Genomic DNA, 27,818 nt, shown 5'->3' with positions numbered 1-27,818 from the left:
CAAAGGGTCTCTATTTATTCTATGATTTTTTTTTAAAAAGTGATCATGTATTAAAAATAAATGCTGCAACTATTATACTGATAGGTTATATATCACTAGTGTCAGACCACAAGTCCATCAGTCCACATTGCTGATCCTGACCTACTGTGAAATGATTTAAAAATGTATAAATAATAAATTCTAAAAATCAAAATGAAATCTCGAACTTGTAAAACTAATGTATGAGAATTATAATGCAAATATTTTTTACTTTTTCTCCTCACTGGAGGTACTATTCAATTTTCACTAAAAATGTTCATTTTCTCTAGAGAAATTTTATTGGGTTTTGACTTTTGAAATTGATGCAGAAGCATGATTCCCAAGAAGAATTTTTCAGCCTTCCCTATTTGCAGTTTATGTAAACTAGTAAGCAATTATAAATGCAAGGATTTGTTTTGAAGCAGGAATTTTTTTAGAGGAGACATGTTGGACAGATCACAGAAGACCAGAGTAGATATTATAGATCTTACATATTTAATAAACTCAGAATTTGTCACTAGATGCGCTTATGTAGGTCAGTATCTTGACTAAAATAGTGTACAAGAGAATAACTGCATATAGTGTTGTTTGTGTGGCATGGAAGTTCCAGGCATAAATCTGAGTGGGTGTGATGCACATATTTATGTATAGCTTGCTCACACGTCTGCTTTCCTGGACCAGTATATTGAAGGATTAGGTTTCTTTGTTTGCTTAAAGTTGTTCTTCTAGGACGTTACCTGTAATGGGTGTGTTGGACACAAATTTAAGTCTGAGATAAGTAATCAGATAATACCTTGACCCTAGTGTAGGTGAACTATACTGACCCATTGTATTCAAAGTAACATCTCCTAGAGGAGGATTTGTATGCCCAGATATTATGGAAACCATAGGAAGAGAGGTTGTTAGGAGAGCTCTGTAGTCTTTCACTGTCACAACATGAGACAGAACTGATAGTTTATATTTTTTTGAACTAAAAATGGCTTGTTGCTTATTCCTATCCAGAAAACAAAGCAAAATCTGTGTGCCTAAAGCCAAAAAACTTTGCTATTAGCCCCATAAACAGTCCTTAATCACCCTATTGGAGTTATCTTCCAGCTCACTTTAGGAGTAGCAAATAACTTTTATGAAAATGCTGAACATTGCTAGGCTGAAATTACTGAAGGTCTGTGTGTGTCATTGCATATGCATGGAAGATGAAAAAGAGCATAATGATCCATTGACCCACTTCATAACACAATGGAGAGGCTTCCTGTAGCTTTCCATTAAAATCTTGAGAGTGAGAGAAAGAAATGGGGAATGGGAAAACAAAATTTTTTAAAAAGGCTTTCTGAACTCCTACTAGTGCTCTTGTGACTGTAGTCACCTACAATAGTTACCTGGGGATTGATAGAGATCTTGTGGCCAGCCTTTAGATTCTGGTGGCTCATAGGTCTCTTAGGGGTGTTTCTACTTCTTGCATGAGTGTAATGTCACCACTAGCAAAGTGGATAAGCACCCCTTTTGTACTTTCAGGTACTGCATGTATGGTTTTAACAGGTGAATGTATATGATCAAGCAACATAGTTATATTCAAAATGCCCCTTTCATTCTCTTCCTTTGCCATCTGTCTGGCACATTGAATTTTATGCCATCAAATACTAATTTCCTCTTCACTAGAAGAGCTCAGCCTGGTGCTTGCAACAAGAAACCCACAAAGGTGTGAACATCCCAAAGGATGTAATTCACCTGGGCTGCCCTGCAGAAATTTCACCTGACACCTGTGCTTTTGTCACACAGCTTGTGTTACCATACAGCTTGTGGTAAAGTTGGCTGAACGAGCTGGGCCTTCACAGCAGGCAGACATTTCACAATTTATAGAACTGCTGTTGAGATGCAAGTTGGAATTCCCAGTGCTGCTTCCACATCACAAATCCCTAACTCTGCAGATATGTATGAATTGGTGCACTATTATCACTGGATAAAATGGGTGTAACTCATCTTCACTCAGGTTGCACTCACTGGGCACAAGGCTGCAGGAAATCAAGGTCATAATTTTAAGAAGCTATGAATATGTATTTAATAATCAAAGAATGGGAATGGCTGTGGGGTGCTCAGGTGCCTTCATTCATGTTTGATGGGCTTATGCAACCTCTGGTTTTCATTTCTGTATTTCAGGGATCAGGGACAGCTATAACCTCCTTTTCTCATCAAGTTCACATGCAGCTTCATCACCTGTGAATTGTCTACCATTTAAAAATTACATTTGTTTTCTCTTTACAGCAAGAGGGTTTTCTTAAACCTAGAAGCCACCCATTTTATGGGAAATACTGTAATAACTGCATTTCCCAAAAGCTTATTATTCTACTTCTCTCACAGTCTGGGGCTGTTTTACTGTTGCTGGCAAACAAGATTTCACACTTATCCATCATGGCTTTTGTAATGATGTTTCAGTCTTCCACACTGAAACTGAGGTAACATCTATTCTCTGAGAGGTACAGGGAGCCTGCTTGGGCTTTCTGACTGCCTGACCTTGTGTGTTACATCTTCATTCTGCCTGTGCTGATGAGTTTTCTGAGAGAGATGGAATTGGTAAGGTGACTTCTACTTTCCGGATGCTCTCCTCTTCTTGAAGCATTATGTTGATACATTGCTCATCATTACAACACTCTCATATATAAAATATAAAAAAATATCTATTTTGTAGTCCTCAGTGCTCTGTTGCTTGTATGAGGAACTTGTGCTAGGAAGGTGCATTGATTCCCTTCTTTCATGTGCTGAAGAGTTGTTGCATGGCCGAACTGCCCTTGGGCTTCAGCTGTGGAACAGGAGGGAAAGGAGAGAAATTATGACTCTTTCACATCTGGAATGATGACATTTCAAAGAATGTCACTAGTGTCTGAGTCATATATACATGCTTCTAAGCACAGGAAGATGTGCTCTTGAACAGTATGAAAGATGGCAAGATGGTAAAGGATTTATTGGTGTAACTGACCAGCTGGATGGGTAAGGCAGCATCCTGTACTTATGATACATGGTCAAAATTGATAGAATTTCTTCTTGGATCTTAACTGCACATGATGCATTTTCCCCTCATTCTAATTCTTCACTTTCACATCATAAAATTTCATGTTGCTGTTACCAGCTGGAATATCTTCCTACCATGTAAGTATTTCCTCTCCTAAAATGGAAATAATACTTGCTTATACTTCTAGTTAGGTGTTATTTTTTGGTGTTTTGGAAAGGTTACCACATTGGTTACTGTAAAAGGAGAGGAAACCTGGTAAGATAAATGCCAGTGAGGTATTCAGCAATTTGCTTATAAATCAGGATTCATGTTAAGGGAAACACTTCTGTAACAAGGTTGTTCATTGCAAATATCACTTCTTTTGGAGGTATTCTGAGTTTTGTGGGAAACAGCTGGGATCAAGAGAGGAGCAGTCACTACTCACAGCTGCTGTCTCAAGTTTGCAAACTTCTTAGCAGTGTTTTTGCTAAATACATGTTCTCTTTAATTCTTGGTGAGGAGCAGTGGAAGACATTGAACTTTCCGCCTGCCTTGCTGAACATGATATGGAGCAGTGCCACACATTACAGGAGAGGTTGCAGAAAGTGACTGAGAGTTTCAGGGATGAAAAGCCCCAAGTGCTGATTATTTCAGGAAAGATCTTAATACACCATTGTGATCTACTTGCTTTCACCCAGAAGCCAAAATGGGGATATTGCCTGCTTCTACCTGCGGCTGCCTCCCTCACTGATCTTTTCCTGCAATACCAGGACTCCCAGCTTTCCTGGGACTGGACCCCAATGGGTCCAAAGCCACCATTGTGGGAATCTCCTGCTTATATGTTGGCTCCATATTCTGCCCCGAAAACCAGCTCTTCCTGAAACCACACTTGGCTTTTTCAAGATGGACTTTTTCAGTTTCATACTGGATGAATTACTGGGGTTTCTCTATTATGGTAGTATAGCAAGTAGAAAGTATAATGCTTGGCTTTCATTGATTAAGCAGCAGCACAGTGGAATTAGCTCTCCCACATACATGAGGATCTAAGCTAAAGCACTTTATTCTATATGTTCAATGAAAACCTGGATTTCTCTGTCATGCTTTCATTTGCTATCACCTTCTACCATGGAGAGATAATACATGTTATATACAGTTAATTACTTTTTCAATAACTTAAACATATGCACAATCTCCAAGCACCAGATGCTTAGTTTAGGTTATAAGAACACTGACTGAATATCTTTTAGATTGTACATACCACTGCAGGTAAATTTTGCCAGACTTTTGGTGGCCTGCAGATCCCCAGTTTGTTAGCATAGCATCTAACTGCTTTTTTGGTCTCACTCTCAATCTCCTCATTACGTCAGTGGCACAGCTACAATAATTAAACTTTGTGTTTTTAAAACTTCATAAACCAGCTTAAGACTACACTAGGCAAGGGCAAAAAAATTTCGTTTGTCTGTAGATCTTGGTTATCACCTTGTATATCAGTTTTTTGTTTCTTTTTTTTTTCAAAAACAAGACCAGGACAGCTTCAGTCCCTAGTACAAATCTGCTTTGACCAGCTTACTAGAGCTAAGCTGATATACACTGAGTGCTTAATTAATGTTTAGTGTTCTATCCAGAGCAAAACAATGTCTGAACTGTATTGCATCAGCCTGCACAGCTCTCCACCTTTTTGAGTATTACTGCACTTAGGCACTTGTTGTGATAACTGTGTGTATAAAAGTTGGCAAAAAATAGACAAAAATGTACTTCTTCAACTATGCACATGCTAGAGGTGCATCATAAACCTGTAAGTGGTCTTGTTACAGAGTTTGAATCATGGAAATTTTATATGTTTCTTGTCAGAAATGCTACAAAAGTTCTCTAGCTACAGAATTTTCTAGCCCAGTTCTGCCAGCTCAGGACATAAGTACATGGTGACTGCTCAGGTTCAAGGGCTGTTCTCCATCATTCTTGTTTTATCCCAGACTGCTTGCTCCTTCATGTAGATATATGGATGTATAATGCTCAGTGCTGTTTCTTTTTATCTAATTATTCTATACCAGTATTGCTAAATTTACGAAGGTTCCATTAAGATGCCATTTTTTTAAGGTACAGGATAGATGCAGCGAAGCATTGCCTATTACAGACAACTCATCATCTTAAAAAAATACCTAGCCAGATTTCTAATCATAATGGTCATTCTGGGTAACTCATCCAGGATTCTATAATAATGTGATGACAACAAGCTAGTTTCTTCAGCAGAATTACCTATATATGTCTAGTGGACACAATAGCTAAGTGATGCCTTGTGCCAGTTGCTTAGCATGGCTTATTGGTATTTTATGCTTCTTGTAACATACATCAGTAGTCATACTTCAAAGAATAGAAAAAGGGGTTTTTTAAGAATTTTTAATCATTTATAGACACAATATTGAGGCTTCTGGTATGTGTAGAATAGCATAACATAGCATAGAGTTGAATAGAATAGAACTGAATTTTAGAATTGCCTATTTCAGTTGGAAGGGACCTGCAAGAATCATCTAGTCAAACTGGCAGACCAATTCAGGGCTTACCAAAAGCTACAGGATATTATATAGGGCATTGTCCAAATGCCTTTGAAACACGGAGAGGTTGGGGGCATCGACCACCTCTCTAGGTCACCTCTCTGCTCTTGTGTTTGACCACCTTCTTGTTAAATGCTTCCTAATGTCCAGTCTGAACCTGACTTGGTGCAGTTTTGAACCATTCCCACACATGCTGTGACCAGATACCAAGAAGAAGAGCTCAGCACCTCCCTCCCCACCTCTCATCCTTGGGAAGCTGTAGGGAATGATGGGGTCACCCCTAGGCCTCGCTTTCTCCAAGCTAGACAAGCCCAGAACCCATAGCAACTCCTCACAGGACTTTTCCCATCTTTGTTGCTCTTCTCCATTCAAGGACCTTCACATCTTCCTTAAATTGCAGAGCCCAGAAATTCACACAGCACTCCAGGTGAGGCCACACCAATGCTGAATACAATGAGATAATCACCTCTTTTGACTCTCTGGTGATGCTGTGCTTGGCACACCCCAAGGTGCAGTTTGCCCTCTTGTCTGCTAGGGCACCCTTCTAACTTGTGTTGAGCTTGCTGTTACCCAGCACCCCCAGATCCCCTTCTGTGGGGCTGTCCTCCAGCCACTCCTCCTTCTATCCTATTTGTCTCCATTCTCTTTGCCTATAATGCAATAGGCAAATTATTAAATTCTCCAGCTCTGGGTGTTATTTGAAGCCATTGTGCTTCACATATTTCTATGTGCTCATGCCTGCGTTTTCTCTATTCTTAACTGGACTTATGCCTTTTGGAACTCCTGCCATGCATAAAACAAGATGCTCATGCTGTGGCCAACAATGAAGGAACCACAATGGGTTGCTGTGTTCTGCATAGTTCTCTTGAGCCTCTGCTGCCGGTCACCTTGGAGACAAAAAATGTCCTGGAACAGTCTCACAATTGCTTTAACTAAGCGGCATCTCATACTTTTTCTGCTTCATGTGTATTTAGTAGCTTTTCTTGAATAATCTGTGTCTGTTTTGATATGAGGCTATTACTATAGCCCATGATGGCAACACATTCCCAAAGGTTCTATATAGTTCCAGGGATATTATTTAATATTTAATTTGGAAGTGTATCAAACCTTATGCCAGTTCACCAACAGTGGTGTGAGAGAAGTCTCAGAAGGAGAATAATTCTGCTAGCTTTTCCCACAGCTGCTACCACAGATTCTCCAAGAGGACTAAGTGCATGTTTGCAACCTTTTAACAGAGAATACTGAAATACCTCCAGAGATCACTGAGCATCTCTAAAGCCATATTTGTACTGAGCCTTCCACCGCTAATATATTTTGAACTCTTCAGCTCTCCCCTTGGCCCAGGGCAATTGCACAAAGTAGTACTGAGTATTAGGACTTTATATATGTCCAGTGAACACTACAGACTTCAGATGAAGTTGTAATTCTGCCAGCAATGCTTCTTTAGCATCGGCTACCTGTCTTATGCTCCTCTAAATTTCCACAGTGGTATTGCTAACCTAAGAAAAACATTCATAGCATTGGAGTGTGTCAGTTCCCTCATACCACAAACAGTAGCTCTCCCATTTTCAGATACTCACCCGTAGCCTTTTTCCTATTCATAGAATCATAGAATCATAGAATAGGCTGGGTTGGAAGGGACCTCAGAGATCATCGAGTCCAACCCTTGAACAACTACCGCCACAGTCACTAGACTATGGCACTGAGTGCCATATCGAGTCGCTTTTTAAATGTCTCCAGGGACGAAGAGTCCACCACCTCCCCAGGCAGCCCGTTCCAATGTCTGATCACCCTTTCCGTGAAAAAATTCTTTCTAACATCCAATCTGAACTTCCCCCGGCACAATTTAAGACCATGCCCTCTTGTCTTACTGAGAGTTGCCTGGGAAAAGAGACCAGCCCCTGCCTGGCTCCATCCTCCTTTCAGGGAGTTGTAGAGAGCAATGAGGTCTCCCCTGAGCCTCCTCTTCTTCAGGCTGAACAGCCCCAGCTCCCTCAGCCTCTCCTCATAGGATCTGTGTTCGAGTCCCTTCACCAGCTTGGTTGCCCTCCTTTGGACCTGTTCGAGGACCTCAATATCCTTCTTGAACTGAGGGGCCCAGAACTGAACACAGTACTCAAGGTGTGGCCTTACCAGGGCTGAGTACAGGGGCAGAATCACCTCCTTGGACCTGCTGGTGACGCTGTTTCTGATACATGCCAGGATGCCATTGGCCTTCTTGGCCACCTGGGCACACTGCTGGCTCATGTTCATCTTCCTGTCAATACATTCATATATTCATAATATATTCATTATATATTCATATATTCATAATACATCAACAGATCATCAGCAGATGGATTTTCTTCTTAACAGGTATCTTTAGGCTTTCTGTAAAACCAGGTTTCTTTCATGCTTAAAGCATCTTGTATGCAGTCCTTGCTCATATTTCATGCCAGTAGCTGCTACTTTGTAGTCAATCCCAGAACCAGAATCTCTGGAACTCCTAAGGGTTTGTGTCTCAGGGCTGAATGAGCTGGTGGCTAAGAAGATGAAGAGTCCAAACTCCAGTGTCTAGTAAGTAGTGAGTTTACTTCTGATCCTGTTCTTAGTGGCAGCAATTTTATGTTTTCTCTCTCAGTTACCCATTCACATTAAATCTGAAGAAACTAAGATCTGCATTCTAGCTCTGTCAGATTACATTTAAATTGGGTCAGAGTGTTCAAACACCACTGATGGGAACAAAAAAAGATACACACTCCTGTACTTTCTTATTCTCTTTCTTTTGGCTTCTAAAGACAAGGATTGAAATTCAGCTTCATTTGGATCTTCTTGATCTATGGGTGGTTAATAATAATGAGAATTTACATTGTAGATTTCAGGGTTCCTTTTTTACTATCAGACAAATCTCATGCTTTGGGGAATAAATTTTATAGGAATCTCAAATATTAAGTACAGAATTAATTATTCATATGTCTGCTGAGGGGAAAAAATGTCAGAGTGGGTGGATGTCTGAGACCAGATTTGTGATAAGTTGATAAAAGGGGGAAAAAAAAGAAAACTCACATGCACCCTAACTGGTTCATTTGCCTTATACAATAAAAATAATTTCTTTTAGGATTATTTTACTTCAAGTAAGTCTTGTGAATATGACTAACATGCCCAGGATTATCCAGGAGGATAAATAATTCATGCAAATTACACATTTATAGGTGATATACAGGGGTATATCAAGAGATCTTTAATTTCAAAAAAACTCCGGTAAATTTGAAAATAAGGGAATTTTTTTCTTCTGAAATCCTTTCTTTGCACTGCTGTAAGTAGCTTCACTCTAGATAAAAGAGGATAAACAATAAAAAAAGCCTAACTGCAGAGCTCACAAAGTAATAGGATTGTTTTGAACTATTTATGTGCAAGAGTGAGCCAAAAGCTGACAGACTAGTGTTATCTCACAGGTAACTTAAATCTGAGAGTGCTGTAGATCAGGCTGCCCAGAGAAGTGATGGAGTTTCTGTCTCTGCAGACATTCAAAACCCATCTGGATGCCATCCTGTGCAACCTGCTCTTGGGGAACCTGCCCTGCCAGGGTGGTTGGACTTGATGGTCTTCAGAGGTCCCTTCCAGCTCCTAACATTCTGCAATCTGTAAATAAATTTTGTACATTTGATGCGTAAAGAGATAAGGACATAATCATATCTCAGGTTTGGAGGAAGGCTTCGTCTTCTCGGTGTGCTCCTGTTTCTGCATTACAGAAGTGCAAATGCTGCTCCCAGGGCACAGTCTGCCCTTTCAGGAAAGGTGCTTACCTAACTTTAGGCTAGATGATAAAGCAAATTAACTGGAAAATTTGTGTGCTAAAAAGATTGCAGCAGTTTTTGTCCTGACATTTTAAAGGGCTGGGAGTTCAGAGGTTTGTTTTTTGAAACAGTGCACCTCTCAGAGCTTTCTTCAGAGTTTTTTTACACGGTTCTTGACATGGGCTATTTCTTGCAGTAACACAAAGCAGTTACTTACAGCATCATGTTTACCACCAAGGGAAGAACTGTATGTACCTAGTGGGTGGGCAGGTGGAGAGAAAGTGAAGCATTGGCCTAATAGCCAGCTATTTTATGCTTGCAATTTTAGTTGTAATTTACTCTTCAAAGTAACATTTATGACCAGCAATCTCATGAAATAAGAAGTCATCTGAAGGTTGCCAGATGTAACCAAAGAGCTTAGGTGGGATCAAAATCAAGGCATCAGAAATAAATCCTTTCATATTTTCTGAAGATGCATGTTCAGATTCCTAAATCTGACTTCAACTATTATGATTTATATCCAAGGCTGAACCAGACAGATTTTCAAAATCTCTAAAAGAAAAAAACAAGTCTAAATACTTCAAATGAGCTTGAAATTTAGCAAGTGGAAAGCTGTGTTATGCCATGCTAATAGGCTATGCATATTATAGAAAAAGAGGAGTATCAAAATTATAAAAGTAGCAGACACAAAGGGCACTAACATTATCTTCAATTTGTGTTACTCCTTCAGTAACCCAAAGGTTAAATAGAAGTGTCTTCTAAAGTGCCAGCCACATAAATGTTAGAATGGTAGATAAGTGTTCCAACACTATGGAGTTGAAACAGTCAACAAAAATAAATAGAACCCCTTAAAAAATGAATAGTCCTGTTGATTGCAACTGGTAAATAAGATTTACTTCCTAAGAAGGTGAAAGCACATTGCCATGATGTATCTCACCCCTGCAAGGCATCTGTGTGAGCTGATGTCCTGTGTCTGCCTTCCACCTCAGCAGCAGCAGCCACTGCAGCTCTGCTCCAATGCACAGGGCAGAAGGACCTGCAGCCCCACTGCACACTGCATATCCCAGCAAGAGTGATGCCTGCTGGGTTTGTTCAGTGGCCGCTGCTGCCTGGTGATGGATAGGACACATCCACAATTCTGCCTGTGTCAGAGGCCGGGGTTGTTGTCCCCTGCCTGGATCCCCTATTTCTAAAGGGAGATGAGGATACATAGTCTCCCAAAAGGCTTGCTGACAACATGGTCTAGGATGAAAGCAGTGCAGCCTATAGGCACTCATCCTTCAGGTGAAGGGAGTATATCCAGTGGTTTTGTGAAGCTGGACTGGAGGAACATCCCTGTGAGAGGGAATTCTCTCGATTACGGAAATAATGAAGCAGTGGTGGTGTTTTGCCTTTAGGCAACACTGTTAACATAAAGTAGTCATCAGTAATACAACTAGATATGAGGAAACAAGAAACAATTTTGGGGTGAAGATTTAAAGTCATACAGAAGAGGGGAAGTTCTTTCAAGCTTTGCAGGGAGCTGAAAGTCATCTACAACAGGCTTGAAGGCCCTTGAGCCAGCAGCTTGTCCCAGCAGGAGGTAAGCAAGGTTTTATAGGTCAGGCATGAGGACCTCTTAGTGTAGTGATACAGAGAAGATCCCTGTTAAGTCCATACAGTATTACCCCATTTGACTGCCTCCTTCCCCTGGTCCTGCAGCAGGAGTGGATGACTACAAAGTTTGTAGACAAGCAGTGCTATTGCTGGCAAAGTTCTGTATGAGGAAAAGAGACAATTATCCCATAACTGTACTTTGTAACTAAGGTTCTTTTTCAAACAAAGTGATAGTAAGTAAACGCTGCTCTAACCTTCATCCTCTGTGAGGCTTTTGTCCCTTTACCATGTAGCACTTGGCTCTGATACTCCTGTTGGAGGATTCTCTGTGCCTGGCAGACCCTCCTGCTGCTCTACCTTCCCCCCTGGCAAGTTTCCTGCACACATTTAGATCTCTTCTGCTGAGCTTTCTGTTGTGAAGCAGGAGAGCACAGCTCCTTTGATGTTCTTGATATAAGTAGCAAGTTGTCATCTAAATTAAAAGGGAGAGACTGCAGCTGATGAAAGAGAAGCAATATGCTTATTTTCTGGTCTAGCAGTGCTGTTATTCTACCTGTGTCCCAAGCCCATACACAAATAATTGGGAATTTGCTGTCTTAATGGCTGTTGGGTTTTTTTATTGTACCTCTGTGGCTCTGTGGGTGAATGTGAAAGGGTTTTGCACATGTATGTATGTATTTTTGGTAGACACTGCGCAACTAAATCCTCTTTTAATTTTCTCTCTAATTTATTTTTAATTTTGTAACCCCCCGGGGTAAATCCTTATTATATGATGTAAAATCATCTCTTCTACAAAGCAGCTTATTTGTAGATTTTTAATTTGAACCAGCAGAGGCAAAGCTGTAGCTTTTTTCCAAACACTGAGAGCCACTCTGTATATGTAACTGTCAAGTGTGTATCTCACTGAAAAATTATTTTAAAAATCAAGTGAATCCTTCTCTATCCTGCTGTCCTTTTCTATCATTCTATCCTTTCTATCCTTCTAGAAAGGGTAAAGAGAGGGGGCTTGTCATTTTATGTTTTAACAGTATGTTACATTTCTGAATCTTAAAATATTCTTAGTATGTAATTTGCTTTTAAATCTCCTTTACATGTGGATTAGAATTAATGTAAAGGCTTACATTTTCAAAAGCTCAATTGCTTGACAAAACTTCGGGGTTTGGCTTTGGTTTTTGCAAGTAGTTCTCCATCAAAAGATTGCACTGTCTGAAGAACTCATTATTCTGTGCATTCACATAAAATGTGTGTTCATCAATATCAACATGTGCTCTTGGCTCACTGGTAACGTTGCCTTTAAGCTAACCTGCACACTTTCTTGTTTACTTTTTGTTTATATTACTGGCTAGAAGCCTTACTCAGAGTTCTGTAGAGATAATAATAAAAAAAAACACAGAATCATAGAAAGGTTTAGGTTGGAGGGGACCTTACAGATCATCTAGTTCCAGCTCCCCTTGCATGGGCAGGGACACCTCCCACTACACCAGATTGCTCCAAGCCCCATCCAACCTGGCCTTGAACAGGGGAGGGGGCACCCACAGCTTTCCTGGGCAACCTGTGCCAGTGTCTCACCATCATAATCTAACATTATCTTTCCTCCCTTTACATTCAGTGGGAGAGCTATTGATTTTCAAAACACTGGTTATCTCATCCTAAACAATTCACCTGGAATATGTTAGGTAAAAAATGCTTTATAAGCTAGCTCAGGTGTAGGCATCTGCATTCAGCCTTTCTGAACTGCAATACTTACAATTCAAAAGACCTGAATAATTAGTTTTCTTTGAGTTGCTATCAAGGGAAATTTAAAAAAAAATAAAAAATCAGGTTGTCTATTTCTGATTTGCTTTTAACTGTGATATTTCCCCCCACTTTGTTTTTATGTGAAAGTGATGTTTATTTCTATTCAGGATATAGTCTTTTGAATGAAGCTACTGATTTCCTCTGCTTCTCATTTGAAGTCTTCCCTAACTAAATTAAGGTTTCCCACTTATCTTCCTAACTCCTGTTTCCCTTCTGCTTGTTGTATGAATTCACTGGGGATGTCATCTGTGATTGCCATCCAGAGATCCTGTCCTGCTGGCAGCCCGTGCCTTCTCCAAGCTGTCTTCCACTGTTCCCTTCTATTGGGTAACTCTTTATTACAGTCCCATGTCAAACCAGGACTCTGTCTGCTTCTTGCTTTATTCATCCAGAGCATTGGACTTACTGACACTATAGAGAATCTTCTTTCTTCTGCCCTTCCCAGAAAATCTTCCACTTCAGGAGCAATTCATTCCTGTCTATGAATTGTGAGACAGAGACAGAGAGAGATAAACAAATAAAAGTCCCCATGATTAACAATGTTAAACATGCATTACTTTTTGCTCAGATATACCCTCAAATGGGGTCTGTCAGTTTTTCTAATGGTGATGGATCTGCAATACTGCTATGTTAACGATAAACAGCAATAATAATGTAGGCAGAGGGACCCCAGTCAGAAGCCAGATCTTTCTTACACACTGAGATGAAGCAAGTGAGTGGAAGCAAAGATGAAATATGTTCCACAGAGAAAGATACAACTCCTGCACGAGTTGGGCTTTTTTTCCAGGAACAAATTCTCAATTTTATTTCTGTCACGCCGAATGCCTGTACATCTCTCTGCTCTCCGCTGGGTGAGACAAAGACACTTGCTGTGAAGCTAAACAAATGTTCATCAGAGCTGCATGGTGCCTGAATAATTTCATTTCAGCATGGCTTTTTTCTCTGCCCAGCCTTCTCAGATAAACCTGATACTTTGCTGTTTGGAACACCTCAGAGCTGTGTATTAAAGCGAAAATACCATTTGTCAAATATTTTTCTTATTTCTGTCATTAGCAAAGAAAGACAGGAAAAAAAGGAGAGAGCCATGTATGTCAGTTAAAACTGCAGAAGATTTAATTCCCATCTCTGCAAACTCTGATCATTAGGCAGAAATCATGTCCATACATTGATTTTTCAAGATAACTTACTTGGCTGCACCCAAGCAGTACAGTGATTTGTGGCTGGAAACTGAAGCTGGAGAAAGAAAACACTGGCAAATCAAAAGCACCAAAAGAGTCCTTGAGGTGTGTCTGTAGCCCTTGCTCAAGCAACCTACTGCCAGTGCAGTCCTTGAACCTGCTGCTTCTTTTTGCTTTGTTGGAAGCACCGAAGTCTGACTGTAACAAAAACAGATGTAGGTGGATTGTCACTATTGGAATAGAGCCAAATATTAGTTTGATGTCTTTGATTTTTAAACTTTCTCTTTACAATTAAAGTGAAAAATCACTCAGAAATGTTAACCATGCTATTCCCATGAGCTGGTGTTTTCTGTCTGGTGTTTTAAAGGTATTGTCTGGGAAGCCTAAAAATTGTGAGATACGGTTTCAGCAGCTGGAAAGGATCTATATGCATATTTTGCATGTTAGTAGGAATTAGGACATCTAATCCCAAATGTTGTTTTGTTTTTTTTTTAATAACTCCCTAAATGTATTTAAAATAATCTCTAAGATCTCTTTCTGAATGCTCAAATCATCGTAACAAGTACAAAATGTTGTCATAATTCATGTCTGAGAATTCTTTTTCATGAGTTCTCCTCTGAGTCAGTGGTAACAGGAAAGTGTCGTGTGTTTGAATCTCCTGTTTTCTTATTTAGGGTCTTAAATAGTTAGCCTACACTGCCTTGTTCCTGCCTGTGCTGAGAGAGAATAAAAAAAAAGGACAAGGAAGGGGAGGGAGAGGGAGGGAGAGAGGGAGGGAGAGAGAGAGAGAGAGGGAGGGAGGGAGGGAGGGAGGGAGGGAGGGAGGAAGGAAGGAAGGAAGGAAGGAAGGAAGGAAGGAAGGAAGGAAGGAAGGAAGGAAGGAAGGAAGGAAGGAAGGAAGGAAGGAAGGAAGGAAGGAAGGAAGGAAGGAAGGAAGGAAGGAAGGAAGGCAGGCTTTTTAGCGCTTAAATTTTTTCACTTGGTGTCATTATTGCTGTAACAAATAATTAGGTTGTTGGCTAATAGTATCCCACTGGAAGTCTGTACGTGTGAGCATCTGTGAATGAACAAACACCAAATGCTTCAGATGCTTTGTTTGAGTCAATACCCGTTCAGGTCACTCAGTGAGGCCAAGATTTAACATCTAAGATTTCTGAATCATCTTCTGAAGTTATCCATTTTTCTGTGATTGCTTGTTAAAAGATCTGAAATACTCCTGTTCTATAGAGGGTCTGCCATTTCTGATGGTTTGGCAGCCCATATATCACCAGGTCTATTTGTAGTAGAATGTGAACTTACTTGTGACGATGGAAAATGATGAGGGAGAACTGAGAAGCCTGAGCAAGTTTTGGTGGTAATTGACAGTAATATTCCTTTTCTTCTGTATTTTCCACCACTCATTTTGATGATCACAGGCACTTAAAAAGGCAGCAACAACCCCAAAAAAATCTAAAGAATAGCGTGTGGGTTTTTTTTTTTCAAAAAAACTTTCAAGACAGTTCAAATCCATCTATGGTACTTTGGCAGTACAGGTCAATCCTACTTAGATCCTTGTTTAATCTACAGACTCCTAAAGACCTTCAGTTGTACAATGTTCAGTCACATGCAGTTTGCCTGGCCCCTTTCACAGTGGGGTCCCATCATGTCTGGAGCTTACTGTAATGCAAATAAGTAACAGGTTTGCCCACCCTCACTAATGAGCTGGTTTCTTTTGAATGGAGAACAATAACGATCCTTGCCTAGCATGAGAAATGCTTTGACCTTTTGTAAGCTGTGGGTTTGATCTGTAGGCTGCATTGTGCTGTCAGTCTTCACATGGTGGAAATTAAGTACTGGGTGAGTGAGGGCTCTTGTAGAAGGCAGCAAGCCCACTTACTTCAGAAATCAATCCTAGGAGCAGGGCAACCTGTTAAGCAAAATCTGTTTGTCTCAGTGCAGCCTTTCTCTAAATAAGTCTGATATTTTGAGCCTCAAGGATCATCATAACCATCCTGGGAGCAGGATATGTGTCCTGCCCAAAGGTGATGCTGTTTTGCTCCTGCTTTATTATTCCATCATACTTGAAGATACTGGTAACCTCCCAGTCTGGCAAAATCCTCTTGCATCATGTGTGCTACATTTATCAATATGTATGGAAAATATAAATGTATGTAATAACTTGATCTATTCTTTAGCATTTTATATGTATATGTATGTGTATGTGTATGTGTATGTGTATATGTATATGTATATGCATATGTATAAAAGGAAAACTAGGAACACTGCTGCAGTCTGCTCAAGCTGCACTTGTTTTTCCCAGCATTGTTCCCACTTACATCTTAAGTGAAGTGGCAATCCGACCCTCACACATTACTTTGCCACGCTGGCTGTTTCAATATCTGTGAGACAAATAAGGTGTGTGAGTTTACACCTCTTTGCAGTACCTAGTTAAACATGCTGCTTTTCTGCTGTGTATTATAAATGTTTGAGAACTTCTAGATAATTTCTCTTTGCAGGTAGGTATTTTGTGCATGTAAAGCTAACTCTATTACATCATTTTTCTTGTTTACTACCACAGGAGAAGAAAACTTGCTGGCAATTTTGAAAAGGAGATGGTGGAAGTACATGATCCTGGGAATAATAGATATAGAAGCCAATTACCTGGTAGTCAAAGCTTATCAATACACCACTCTTACTAGTGTACAGGTAAGAACTCAAAGAATTTTCCCTTTTGAGGCAAGATAATAGGCTCAATGTGGTCAACAGTGCAGCATCCATTGGCCTCAGTGCATGGATAGCTACTTCCTGCCTGTGTCTTTTGTCTCATAAGACACATTTTTCTAAATTAGACTATTTTTATTACTCAATATTTTCCAAACTGTACGAAACCATACTGGCTTTCATTTTATTTTCCTGTGCTAAACCATTCATAATCATATTTTTGGCATAGTCTACTTAATTTGGTCCTTTAAGGAAATATTTTCAGATGGACAGAAACAGTTTTCTCATTTTATATTCTAGTTGGAAGAAACAGAAGCATTTCTTTTATGATTCCATGGATTCCATGATTAGATCTGAATGCAAAAGTTGTAATTAAGTAAAATGAATGTAGTTATGATGAAGTTGCACTTTATTGCAAGCATTTAGATGTGTTATGTTACATAATAGCTTACTGCAGCTATCAAAATATATTCTCTCATTTAAAAATTATATGTGCAGTGATGAAAAGCTAGAGTAGTGGCTTTTCCAAAGATCTAACCTGTGTATTTTAAATGCAAAAGAATCAGACTTCTTCCCATCTAAGAAGAGAAGTGAATAACAGGAAGTTTTAAGAGGCTGGAAATTGTCTATCAAGGAGAATCGTTGCACACTACATCACTACTTGTTCTAAATCAAATCTACTCCCTTTTTACATTATCTCTAAATAACTGAGCAATGCTGGATAGTGTTCAGCATACTTGGCACCTTAGTTGCCTCAAGTTTGTATTAGAGCCAGTAAAACATAGGAGCACCTGTTTATGTTCTGCAGAACCCAAGCTATTTAGAAATATCTCTCTTCCATAGCTGATAAGTGATATTGGAAAATACTGAGCTTGTTTAGTTGAATAAGAAACAAAAACAGAAGAACACTAAGAATTCAAGGAAACACTCTGAGGTTTATACTAAATATTCACAAATGCCTCTTCTATTGCAATCTTGGTCTGAGAATTCCTTGAAATCTGTCTAGGCAATTTAATACTGCTTTTAACAGTTTGCCAAATCAGATTACTTTGTATAATGTTAAGCATAAATCCATATTTCTGATTTAATAGCTACTAAAAGACTCAAAGAGAAAAGCAAAAGATGAGTGTCTTCTAAATATGCATTTATAGAAAGTAGGAATAGGGGATAGAGCAAGATGATCCAGGTCATTAAATCCCATCTTCCACAGCCATCTAGAAGCACATGTCAGAGGTTCATCTGCTCAGACACATGAAACACCATTTCCAGAAGATGCAAACTCTCTGCTCATCTACAGTAAGCATGGCCTTTAGTGTAAGAGATCAAAAACTACAGTGCTAGAAAGAAGCAGGCAGGAAGGTTGAAGGGAATCACCTGCATCTCAGCAGTGAATTTGTTGCCTGAAATCAGCCACAGACTCCTTTTAGGCTGAGAGAGGGAGATATGGTGAAACAATAGAACTGTCACAGGGCCCAGGCAAAATAGAGTCCATTTTAGACCTCTTCCACATGAAGATTACTGCAGAGTTCAGGTCTCTCTCCCATGTATCTTGAAAAAAGGAAGAGGCAGAATCTCAAATGCTGACAGGTTGGTTTTTTCAGGAGGATGAATGCAGGGTCTCCTTTTGCCATAACTGTCCTGCATTGCTCGAATATACATTGGCTGACTGGGAATACTTCTTGCATTTTAGGTTCATTAGGTTCATGGCTTAATTTGCATGAGTTTCTAAGTGTAGACAAGCCTAAAGGTATGGTGAGAATGGGATGAGTAAGGGGCCATGCATTAAGATGTTGAATCAAATGACATATTTCATGAAATATAGCCAAAAAACAATGTATTTCATTTAAAGATGAAACAGAAGAAGCTCAGAGGATTATTCAGCCTGAAACAGCATTGGCCAAAGTGTGTAATGGTATGAAACAAAGACTGAAGAAATGGAAAGTAAAGGGTGAAAAAAAGCAGTCTGTTCCTAGGGTCTGATTTCTGAACAATCAAACAGGACTTCTCTTGAGACTATCTTCTGAAAGGCCTGAATCCTACAAAGGCACTACATGTGAGGCCATAAATACTCACTGGCAGTAGCAAGACATGTTCAGATCAGAAATGAGATCTGAGAGACCATTGCTACCTACTGCAAATCAGCCTGGCTTCAGCTGAAGGCTGGGGGAGCTGTGCCAATGTACACAGCAACTGAGAATCCAGCCCCTTAAGTCAGTTCCAGGGAATTTTACTCTCAACAGGCTTTACACCAAGACTTTTTTTGGTGGGGACAATAGAAGACTTCTTGAAATTGTCACTTCAATATATAAGATATCTTGTAGTGTTTTTATAGCAGTGGTATGTGAGCCATTTATGTAGGAAATCAGTTTTACAGCATCTACTTTTCTCCAGAGATACATGGTATCTCTGCTCTGTCATGCAAAACTAATCTGTGAATGGGCTTGTGGTGCTTTTAGGCAAAAAGCATCAAGCTGATCCCATCAAAAAAACAAAGTTTAGCTATAAAAATAAGCTTTTATTGCAATTGATGTGCAGTTCTGCTTTTACCAAAAAACTCCCAAGCACTCAACAGCTAGCTTTTTTTGCTGAGTAGTTTCAACTCTTAGGACTGCCAAAGTTTCTCATTTAAAACCCTTTAACATTTCCTTCTAGCTTTGGTCAGGAAAGACAGAATTTTCTGGTAAGCCTCCCTGTACATCTTCCACTGGTTACCTTCCAGAACCTTCACCATAGTGAATGAGGACACACAGTGGACTCCATCTCAGCAAGGAGGATTAAAACTCAAGCTTCCCACAGCTGTGAAAATGCTCAGACTAGTCAGTGAGGACTGTTCTAGAGAGGGTACATTTAAAAATTGAATATACACCAGGTAAAAGGCAGGGTGGTTTGACAATTGATCAATTTGATATCCAAAAACACGTATTTCAAGAAGTTCCAGAAATGCCAGAGATCAGTCACACTTAATGCTCTCCGATGCCTGTGTCCTGATTCCCAGATGGCCAAATCTTGCAAAAGTTTCTTTATTTCCTCTGATGTATTAATCAAACCAGCACTAGATTTTGCAGCCTTCTTGCATGTCAGCTGTAGCAGGTACAGAAATTGCTTTTAACACTCCCGTGTACACTGGTACCCAGTCCTATGGACTTTTTAAAAACACTACACACTCAACTTTCAGGGCTGCTTGTGGTAATACTTTCTGAATTTATCCTAATGGCTTTTAAAAAAACCCTAGTGTAGGCCTGTGGAAGGCTTAATAACTATTCAAGAAAGGTGTTTTAACTACTGTTAGAGACACCTTTTACACAGCAGATAAAATTAGTTTCCCAGAGGGAATGAGAATATTCTAAAGTTCTTGTAGTCATTTAGATCTAGATATTTAATTTGCTTGAAACTGTTTTAACTGCAGCTTCCCTGGATTGCATTTGCAATGTACTGAACACATACATCCTACCAAGTCCATAATTAGTCCTCTACTAAGCCTGTTATGATGCTAACATTTGTAATCTTTACTGCCAGGTAAGTAAAGATTCTCATCATACCAAGCTGTATTATGAAGCAAACTGCCCTCTCCCTTCTCCCCTGTTGTCCTCACATTAACTATCTCTTCTTTCTGCAACACACTGTTCTATCCACCTGCATATTGCACTGATGTGCTGCACTCTCCAGAGGTAATGTTATCTTTTTTCTGTGGTATGACATCACATAGAAATCAGGACTATACCTGCAATGCCTTGCATGTGGTAGTGTAGAATATGCTGCATACAATGTCACAAGAAATAAAGCACTGTCAAAGCAAGAGCTATGTTTCCTAATAGTGATTTTTCTGCTAATTTATTCTTTGGGCAATCAAGCCTTTGATTGGCATGATGAAAACACAGGTAGTAAAAGTTGGTATTTATAGACACCAGGAGACATACAATAAAACTGTGACACTGGTGTTCTCAGCTTCTCTTGGATCACTGTGAGGCTCAGCAGTACATCATACTTCCAATTACCTCTGGCAGTTTTCATACCTGAACAACTGCCACCAGAAAAGGAAAGGAGTCAGCAGTAAGTGTTTATTATAGGAGTGCTGGATGGCAGTAGACTTTGCTTTGTTCTCAGTCTCTGTGGACTCAATATATGTTGAAGCAGGTAATTTTGAAGCAAATCAAAGTTGAGGAGCAGGGGATGTGAAATACCGAAGTTGTTGATCCTCCTTGTCCAGTCCTGCTAACATGAAATACCTCAATAATAGAGATAAATTCCACTCCTTCCCTCTGTCTCCACATCCTATGCATGCAAGATTGGCCAGACTTTCCTGAATTGCTTCAGGGCAGTGAGGGAATGCTGCAATGTTAATAAGGTTTGTAGATCAGTATTGTGTGGAAGTGTTGCAAACCATTATACCGGGAGAGTCTATGGGGTGTATCTTGCATATGATTTATTACAGCACTTCAAGTTGCTGCTCTGTCTCCTAACTGTGTTACACATCTGTGGTTTGCAAACCAGCCCCTATAGTATCCTCAGTCTCTGTACATGGTTTTGGAGTCAGATGATCTTTCAGTATCCAGAGCTCCTGCTTCTAATGGCAAAGTTCATCCCAAGCTAAAGTTTTCACTAACATAAACATGCAAAATCTGATTAAAGTCCCTGGAGCTGTACCCATTACAAGAGCAGAATGTTTGGCATTTTGTGCCCATTTTGCATATTCTCGCAGGTGAAATTCAGAAGCTGACGTTTTTTCTGCAGGAAATATCCTTGATTTTTCCTAGAGCAGGCTCTAATCCCCTGCTTAGCACAGCAGCTGGAGACATGGAGAAGTTTCTAATAAGTAACCCTGAGAAAAGGGTCTTCAAATTCCACATCCAGCCATTTTACTTAGAGGAGAAAATAGGCTATTTTCTGCAGAAACACATGACTTCTGGAAGAGCTATCTGTTGTCCTAGAACAAACTTTTTCTGACAGTGGTATCTAAAATCAGAGGAGAAACAGTTAAAGGGAGGCTACTTCAGTGGTTAGTTTGTCAGTAACACTTCCTGGTATTTGAACCTACATCTCATAAGCACAGCTGGAGTGCATCCAACAAGAGGAGAGGATGAAGATGTGTATCCTTCATTGTTGTTGTGTTTTGTTTTTTTTTTAAAAAAAAGTCAAGATGTGATTACTGATATTGGTAATAAAGTGTGTCCATGTGTAGCGAGCTGAGAGCTGAAGAACTGTGAGGTGGCTCTAACCACCACCTTCCATTTAATGTTAACTTCAGGGAGTTGCTGGATTCCTTCTATGTAAACAGAAAGCTGGAGCTGTGATAATGCTCATCTCGAGTGTTGGTGCATGAAAGTCAGATGTAGGTGAAGGTCTTTCACTAGTGAAATTTTGAGGGAGTCTCTGTGTCCGCAGGGAAAAAGAGAAAGTCCTGTAGAACGGATAAAAGGAACTGATGAACTATAGAAGCAGTGGTCATGTGGCCCCAAGAAAAAAGAGTAGAGATCTTGCAGGTAAAATACTGATTTAAAGAGGCTTCAGACTGGGAGCAGTCTTCTGGCTTTTGTTTCTTCCATGTCATGAAAATTAAACACTTTTACTTTTTCTGGTTTTTTTAAACAAATGACATCACTGTTTCCTTTACCAGTCTCCCTCCCTGGAGTACGCTATATTTTGGCTGGATGAAAAAATCAATAGTTTTAAATTTAATTCCGTGATTTTATGAAAATGACGTTAGCGAGTGATGAAGTTGCGATGAGATAGCAAACAGGAAAAGTTTAAAAAATGCTCCTTTGTTATCTGAATTGCTTGATATAAAAATGTCAGAAATTGTGCCAGCATCCACATGTACCCTGCAGAAGGTTTCAGTCACACGGTAGCATAATTGCCATGCAGTTCCCCTGGCAGCCAGCAGCCAGCTCTGTGAGGGTTCACATCTCAGCTGCTCTCATGTAGTTGAATTAAGTGCGTGTGGTATTGTGAGTATAGTGTGAAAACCCACAGAATAGGCAGAACCCTCAAATGGGCAGCAAACCCTCCTTCCTTTGAAAAAACAAAGCAAATGTCAGAAGGCATGTCTCTTACAGAATATAGCACTTGCTGGGGTATTAAAATTAACAGGTTGCGTGCTGAAATTCAGTAGCCATCACCTGTACTTGGCCATAGAATATTTGACAAATACAACACTGATTTTACTGATCCCCCTGCTCTGGGCAGAGGGTACAGCTGAGTCTCCACATGATTTGCTGGAGGGCAGAGCTAATGAGAAATGCCTAATGTGAACAAAGGGGCTTATAACTGGAGGGGAGGGGGAAATGCAATGAATGTTTAAAAAGGGAGATTCAGCTCAGCTGTTCCCACAGGGAGTTTGCTCAGGAGCTTTTTTTCTTTTTGATATCATGGCAGGTCAGCAGTTCACCCTCTGTATTACAGACCTTTCTTCTAAAGCTTGCCAGCTCTCCTTTTCAATGACTAACAGGGTATAGATATGCAAACACATGCAGAATTTGTGAGATCAGAGACTTGATATTTACTGTTGGCAATGAAGAATTTCTCTATGATTCACAAGTATAATAAAGTCAACATAATTTAAAAAAAAACAAGTAATCAGAGGCAATATATCTCAACATTGTGTGTCATCAGTAAACTTAGATGCAGTGTGCAATCTTTTGGAGTCAAATAATAATCTTCAATCTCTACAACAACACAGCATTTTTATAATAGAAATGAGTTTCTGTAGGATGGTATATCAATAGATTATATATTTTTGTATCCTGCCTTCTAAAACAGAGCTGTGATTGAAGAACCACAGACAACATGGCAGGGTCAAAGAACGTGGTCTGCATCACACAGTCCTATCAGTTTTGATATCTTCCTGTGGGAAAATAGAAAATATGTGGGTTTGTTGGTTTTCTTTTTTAATAGTTTATTGAGATCTGGTAACTTCTGTAATTAACAGGAATAAATCAGGTCACTCATTAATTTAACATAATGACAGTCACCTGAAAAAGTAATGAAAAAGAAGGAAAATATCAAAGATGATTCTTAGGAAATACTGGTAAACAACTGACCTTTATGTACTATAAATTAAATTCAAGAGGCTTAATTTATTTTTGTTGTGGTAAAAGCTTTGTAATCAGATATGTGACAGGTATGGTTTTTTCTTGGTAGCTGAAATAACTAATAACAAACAAACAAAAGCAAGAAAGAAAAGCAGCAAAGATAAAAAACCCACAAAACAAGAAAGCTCTATTACAGATCAGGTAACCCACAGTCTCTTATCTTTTGACTGTAGAATATATGTGCATTTTTTCTTCTACTAGACAGGTTTATCTGAACAAATGCAGTGCAAATTTAGTCCAGAAGTGAAATGTAGAGCAATATCCAAAAACTAGTGAAGCAATATACAGTAGGTTGTATTATTGCTTATATTACAGTAACCTAATTTATTTCTGTTTACCCCACTGTTTAATTATAGGAATAGACTAAGCACAGTTCAGGAACTATATGATGTCAGTGAACATTAAATGTTTATGTCTGTTGGTGCTGCAGTATTCCAAATAGCAATTTATAGGTTAGACCTTGGACTGCCAGCCCCAAAGAGGCATTTTCCAGCTGCTGTCAGCACTGTTTGTTTGTAGCACTTTCTGTTCATGCATCCCTTCATTTTAGTGCTTAAAAGATACATCTTCACACACTTGACAGTATAGGTATGTTTAAATATTTATGGAATGAGAGGAATTTTTTAAATCTTCTTCTAAAATACTGGTAGTGGGAGGAATTTGCATGTTGAAGCACACATGCTGTGGGTACAAACAATTTTTAAAAGGGGCTATTGAAATCACACTAGCACCCAACTATATCTCATATTCACAAGAAAATGTTCAATTTTTTTGCTTAGCCTAAAGTAAAGCAGCCCTTATCAAAGCTCCTCTCCCATGATGATCATGCACTGTCATGCTCTCTATGTAAAGGTGGGCAAGGGGTTCCAAACATTAGGGGTCAAAAAAGTCAACTGAGTCACCCTGTGTCTCTCAAAAGACCACAGCTCCTGATTGTGCAAAATCAAAAGGTCCAGTGATGGTGAAGGTTCACCTTTGCACAGAAAAGAACTGGAAAGATGCTTTCAGACACATAGTGTCTTTCTTAATAGGTGGTTTCTTAGAATACCTCTGAGCTCAGCTGTTGTATAAGGCTTTCTGCTCTGTCTTGGGCACTGTTTTTTATGAAGTGGTGTGTGTATGTAAGAGAAGGATGGTACTCAAATGTTAGGCTCTCCTGACGAAGAAAATGTCAGACCGCAGCACCTTTCACTTGTCCCTTGGATTTAGGTTCAGATGAAAGTCAAATGTAAGGGTGCCTCTTCTCCTCTCTGTACGAAGTTGAGTTGGTGTAATCTGCTGGTGGCTTCAGGAGGATGATGTGAAAGGGAAGCCATGTGCACTGAGCCAGATAATGATGGGTTTTACCGGTGATTTATGTTGCTGTCTCCAAAGTGATACAGGTGCCTGTATACTTCTCCTCCACTTTGTTTTGATGTTAACTGCAAGTTAAATTAGACTCATAGAACAGCCCAGCTTGAAAGGGATTTCCAAAGATCATCTGATCCAGCCATTTGTGGGGAAGGATGCCTAGGTCTCAGCACCTTGTCCAATTGCCCCTTGAAAACCTACAGTGGCAGGGACCCTACCCCATACCTGGGGAGATTTTGCCAGTGACTGATTGTTCCCTATGTAAAAAAATTCTTTCTTATGTCAATATAAGACCTCTCACACTGTAAGTTGTACTTGTTGCTCCTTGTCTTCTCCATGGGGCTCCTGGTGAAAAGAAGAGCCTCCATCTTCATTGTAGCTATACTTTAAATAATGGGAAATTCTGATGATGTCAGAAAACTGAGTTAAACTCACTTGTTGGATGCTGCACTGGGAAGGGTTGGGATAGAGGCATTCACACCTTCAGCTGGCTACAAGCAGTGTAAGGAGTAACTTCCTGCTGCTTGGTGCCATTTCCCTCCTCAGCTGAGCCCATCCTCCTCATCAGCTTCAGCTGAGTTGATGTGTGCACTGTGTGCAGGCACAGATCACAAGGGTCATATGTCCAGCACATACAGGTATGATGATATGAGCTGTGGATTGAGAGGGGAGGTGTTGAGTTGTGCCCACATCCCAGAGGTGACACTGAAGAGCGAGCTTCCCTCAGAGGTGCCACCTATTGCTGGTACCATCCTGGTGTGCACTAGGGCTGCCTTGGAGAAGGGAAGAAGTCCACAGGGCATGAGGAATGCACAAGGGATGTTATCCATGCAGCCACTACCATCCGTGCTGAGTGGGCCTTCCAGGGACAGAAGCAGGCTGCATGCCACCTCCCCAGTGCCACATCCCAGGAGTTAATGTGTGTGCACAGTAGTCCTACCACCAGTCCTCCCTGCTCCAGGAGCTGGCAGCTCCCAGCTGAATGACTTCTGAAGCTGTTCGTGCATATGTTTTGTCTTATATATACATTCTTTTTCAAAGACTGGGTACTGAGTGCTAGCTCCAATATACACAGTACAAGCTACAGGCTCTGCAGAGTCAGAGCAAATGTAGTATGCAGACAAAGGAGCTCATTGCAGTTCTTTCAGACCTTGAACATTTTCATGTTTGGTCTGTGAAAGATAGTGTTTTGAGGTCTGCTGGAAGTTTTCACTGTAAAGAGTCCTGACTGTGCCTTAGCTCGATTTAAATGCAGAACCTGCTTTTAGCACAGCCCTCTCCCATCTGTAATTTCCCTCATCAATTCTGCAGTTCTCTGGGACTGTTTCAGCCTCCTGAGAGCAGCATGGGCCCGCTGCTGAACCAGTTCTCTTCTGAAGGCTTTAGCTACTTATGGAGAATCTTTGAAATGGATGGGTTTCCACTGCATATGCTTTTTTTTTCAAAGTTTCAGGGAAATTAGCCTTAGTCCACAATTTTTGCTGATCCCCCAAGTTTAATATTTATTACCTAGGTGTCTCACATTTAAGGAATTACTTTCTAAGCACTGAAATTCTTGAAATAATCCAAAAATCTTTTCAGATAACACATGGAAAAAGCAGTTGAGAGAAATATGATAATTATTTTATACTACTTAATATTCTTAGCACTAAATCACATTGTGCGAGCAAGTAGCAGCAGGTAGCACACCCATATGTAAGGAAAAAAAAATACATCTTCTAAAATCATAATGTGGAGTAGTTTTCCAGAACTGTGGACACTGTCTTTTCCTTTGGTTGTTGTACACATTTTTGTTAGGAAGAAGATGCAACCATATAGCTCTGGTTCCTGCTATGTCAACTGGCACTGAAAAGTAGTGTACCCTGCAAAGTCCACAGAATCATGACTTTTAATTACTGTAGCCTTTTAGGAAGCTGGAGTAAAATAGTAAAATCAAGTTTCTTTTGGGTGTTTTTAACCCAGAATTTTGTCTCCAGGTGAAGTACTGCTAGTTTCTAAAATATATTTTTATTTGAAAATATCAAGGTTCTCTCACAAGTATTTGGTACATATTTTTTTTCTTTTCAATCACAGGTTCTCTGGGTTTATCACTAGATGTCTCTGGAAAACAAAACAAAACAAAACAGTGAAAAATTTTTTTCATAACATTTCTTTGAAAAAGCTCTTACCCAGGGTTTATTGGCAAGAAGTCTGGGTTTCTTGCACTACAGGAAAGATGGGGGTTTTTTTGTGGGGTTTTTTTTTTTCCTTTCTTTTTTTTCTTTCAGAGACATATAGGACTATATTTTCAAGAAGCTAAAAGTCCCCACAAGGTGCAAATTTTTCATAAGCATTCTGTATGCAGAAGCCCCTTGATTTATATGGCCAGATTTAATAAATCAGGTCAACTTGTGTATTATGAACATTCTTGCTAATTAGACCTGAAATGACTGATTTAAATCGTATGTCTAGACTGCAGGAAAACCACCCTCAGTCTTTGTCTGTTAATCAGCAGAGGCGAGGACCAGATGGAGCCATGTGGTTCTCTTTTGGCCCAGGTTTCCTTCCCATGGATTTGAAATATGCACCTGAATCCAAGAGCAAGGCAGTGCATTTTGGTGTTACTGTAGAGCAACAGCTCTCCTGAATTCATAGAATAGTCATGAACAGATTAGTCTTGTCTTCTGTCCGATGGATGGCACAACCACTTCCATACACTTGCTGTCTGGTAGAAAGTGGCATTACTAACTAAATAACCCTGCTTCCCTCTCTTGGAATCTATCTCAGGGCAAAGTATTAGC

General features: G+C 39.8%; 1 protein-coding gene across 1 annotated transcript in view; it reads left to right on the top strand.

Annotated features, from left to right (window-relative positions):
* The window catches only part of SLC35F1 (solute carrier family 35 member F1), a 235,172-nt gene that overhangs the window by 168,883 nt on the left and 38,471 nt on the right, over nt 1-27,818 (top strand). Inside the window, exon 3 of the mRNA XM_071741076.1 lies at nt 16,458-16,585. Coding sequence (XP_071597177.1) covers nt 16,458-16,585 — 128 coding nt within the window. The remainder of the gene's footprint in view (nt 1-16,457; nt 16,586-27,818) is intronic.

The sequence above is a fragment of the Heliangelus exortis genome, chromosome 3, assembly GCF_036169615.1.
Source record: "Heliangelus exortis chromosome 3, bHelExo1.hap1, whole genome shotgun sequence".
NCBI lineage: Eukaryota > Metazoa > Chordata > Aves > Apodiformes > Trochilidae > Heliangelus > Heliangelus exortis.
The sequence above is the reverse complement of the archived record's forward strand: the minus strand, read 5'-3'. Positions and strand labels throughout refer to the sequence as shown.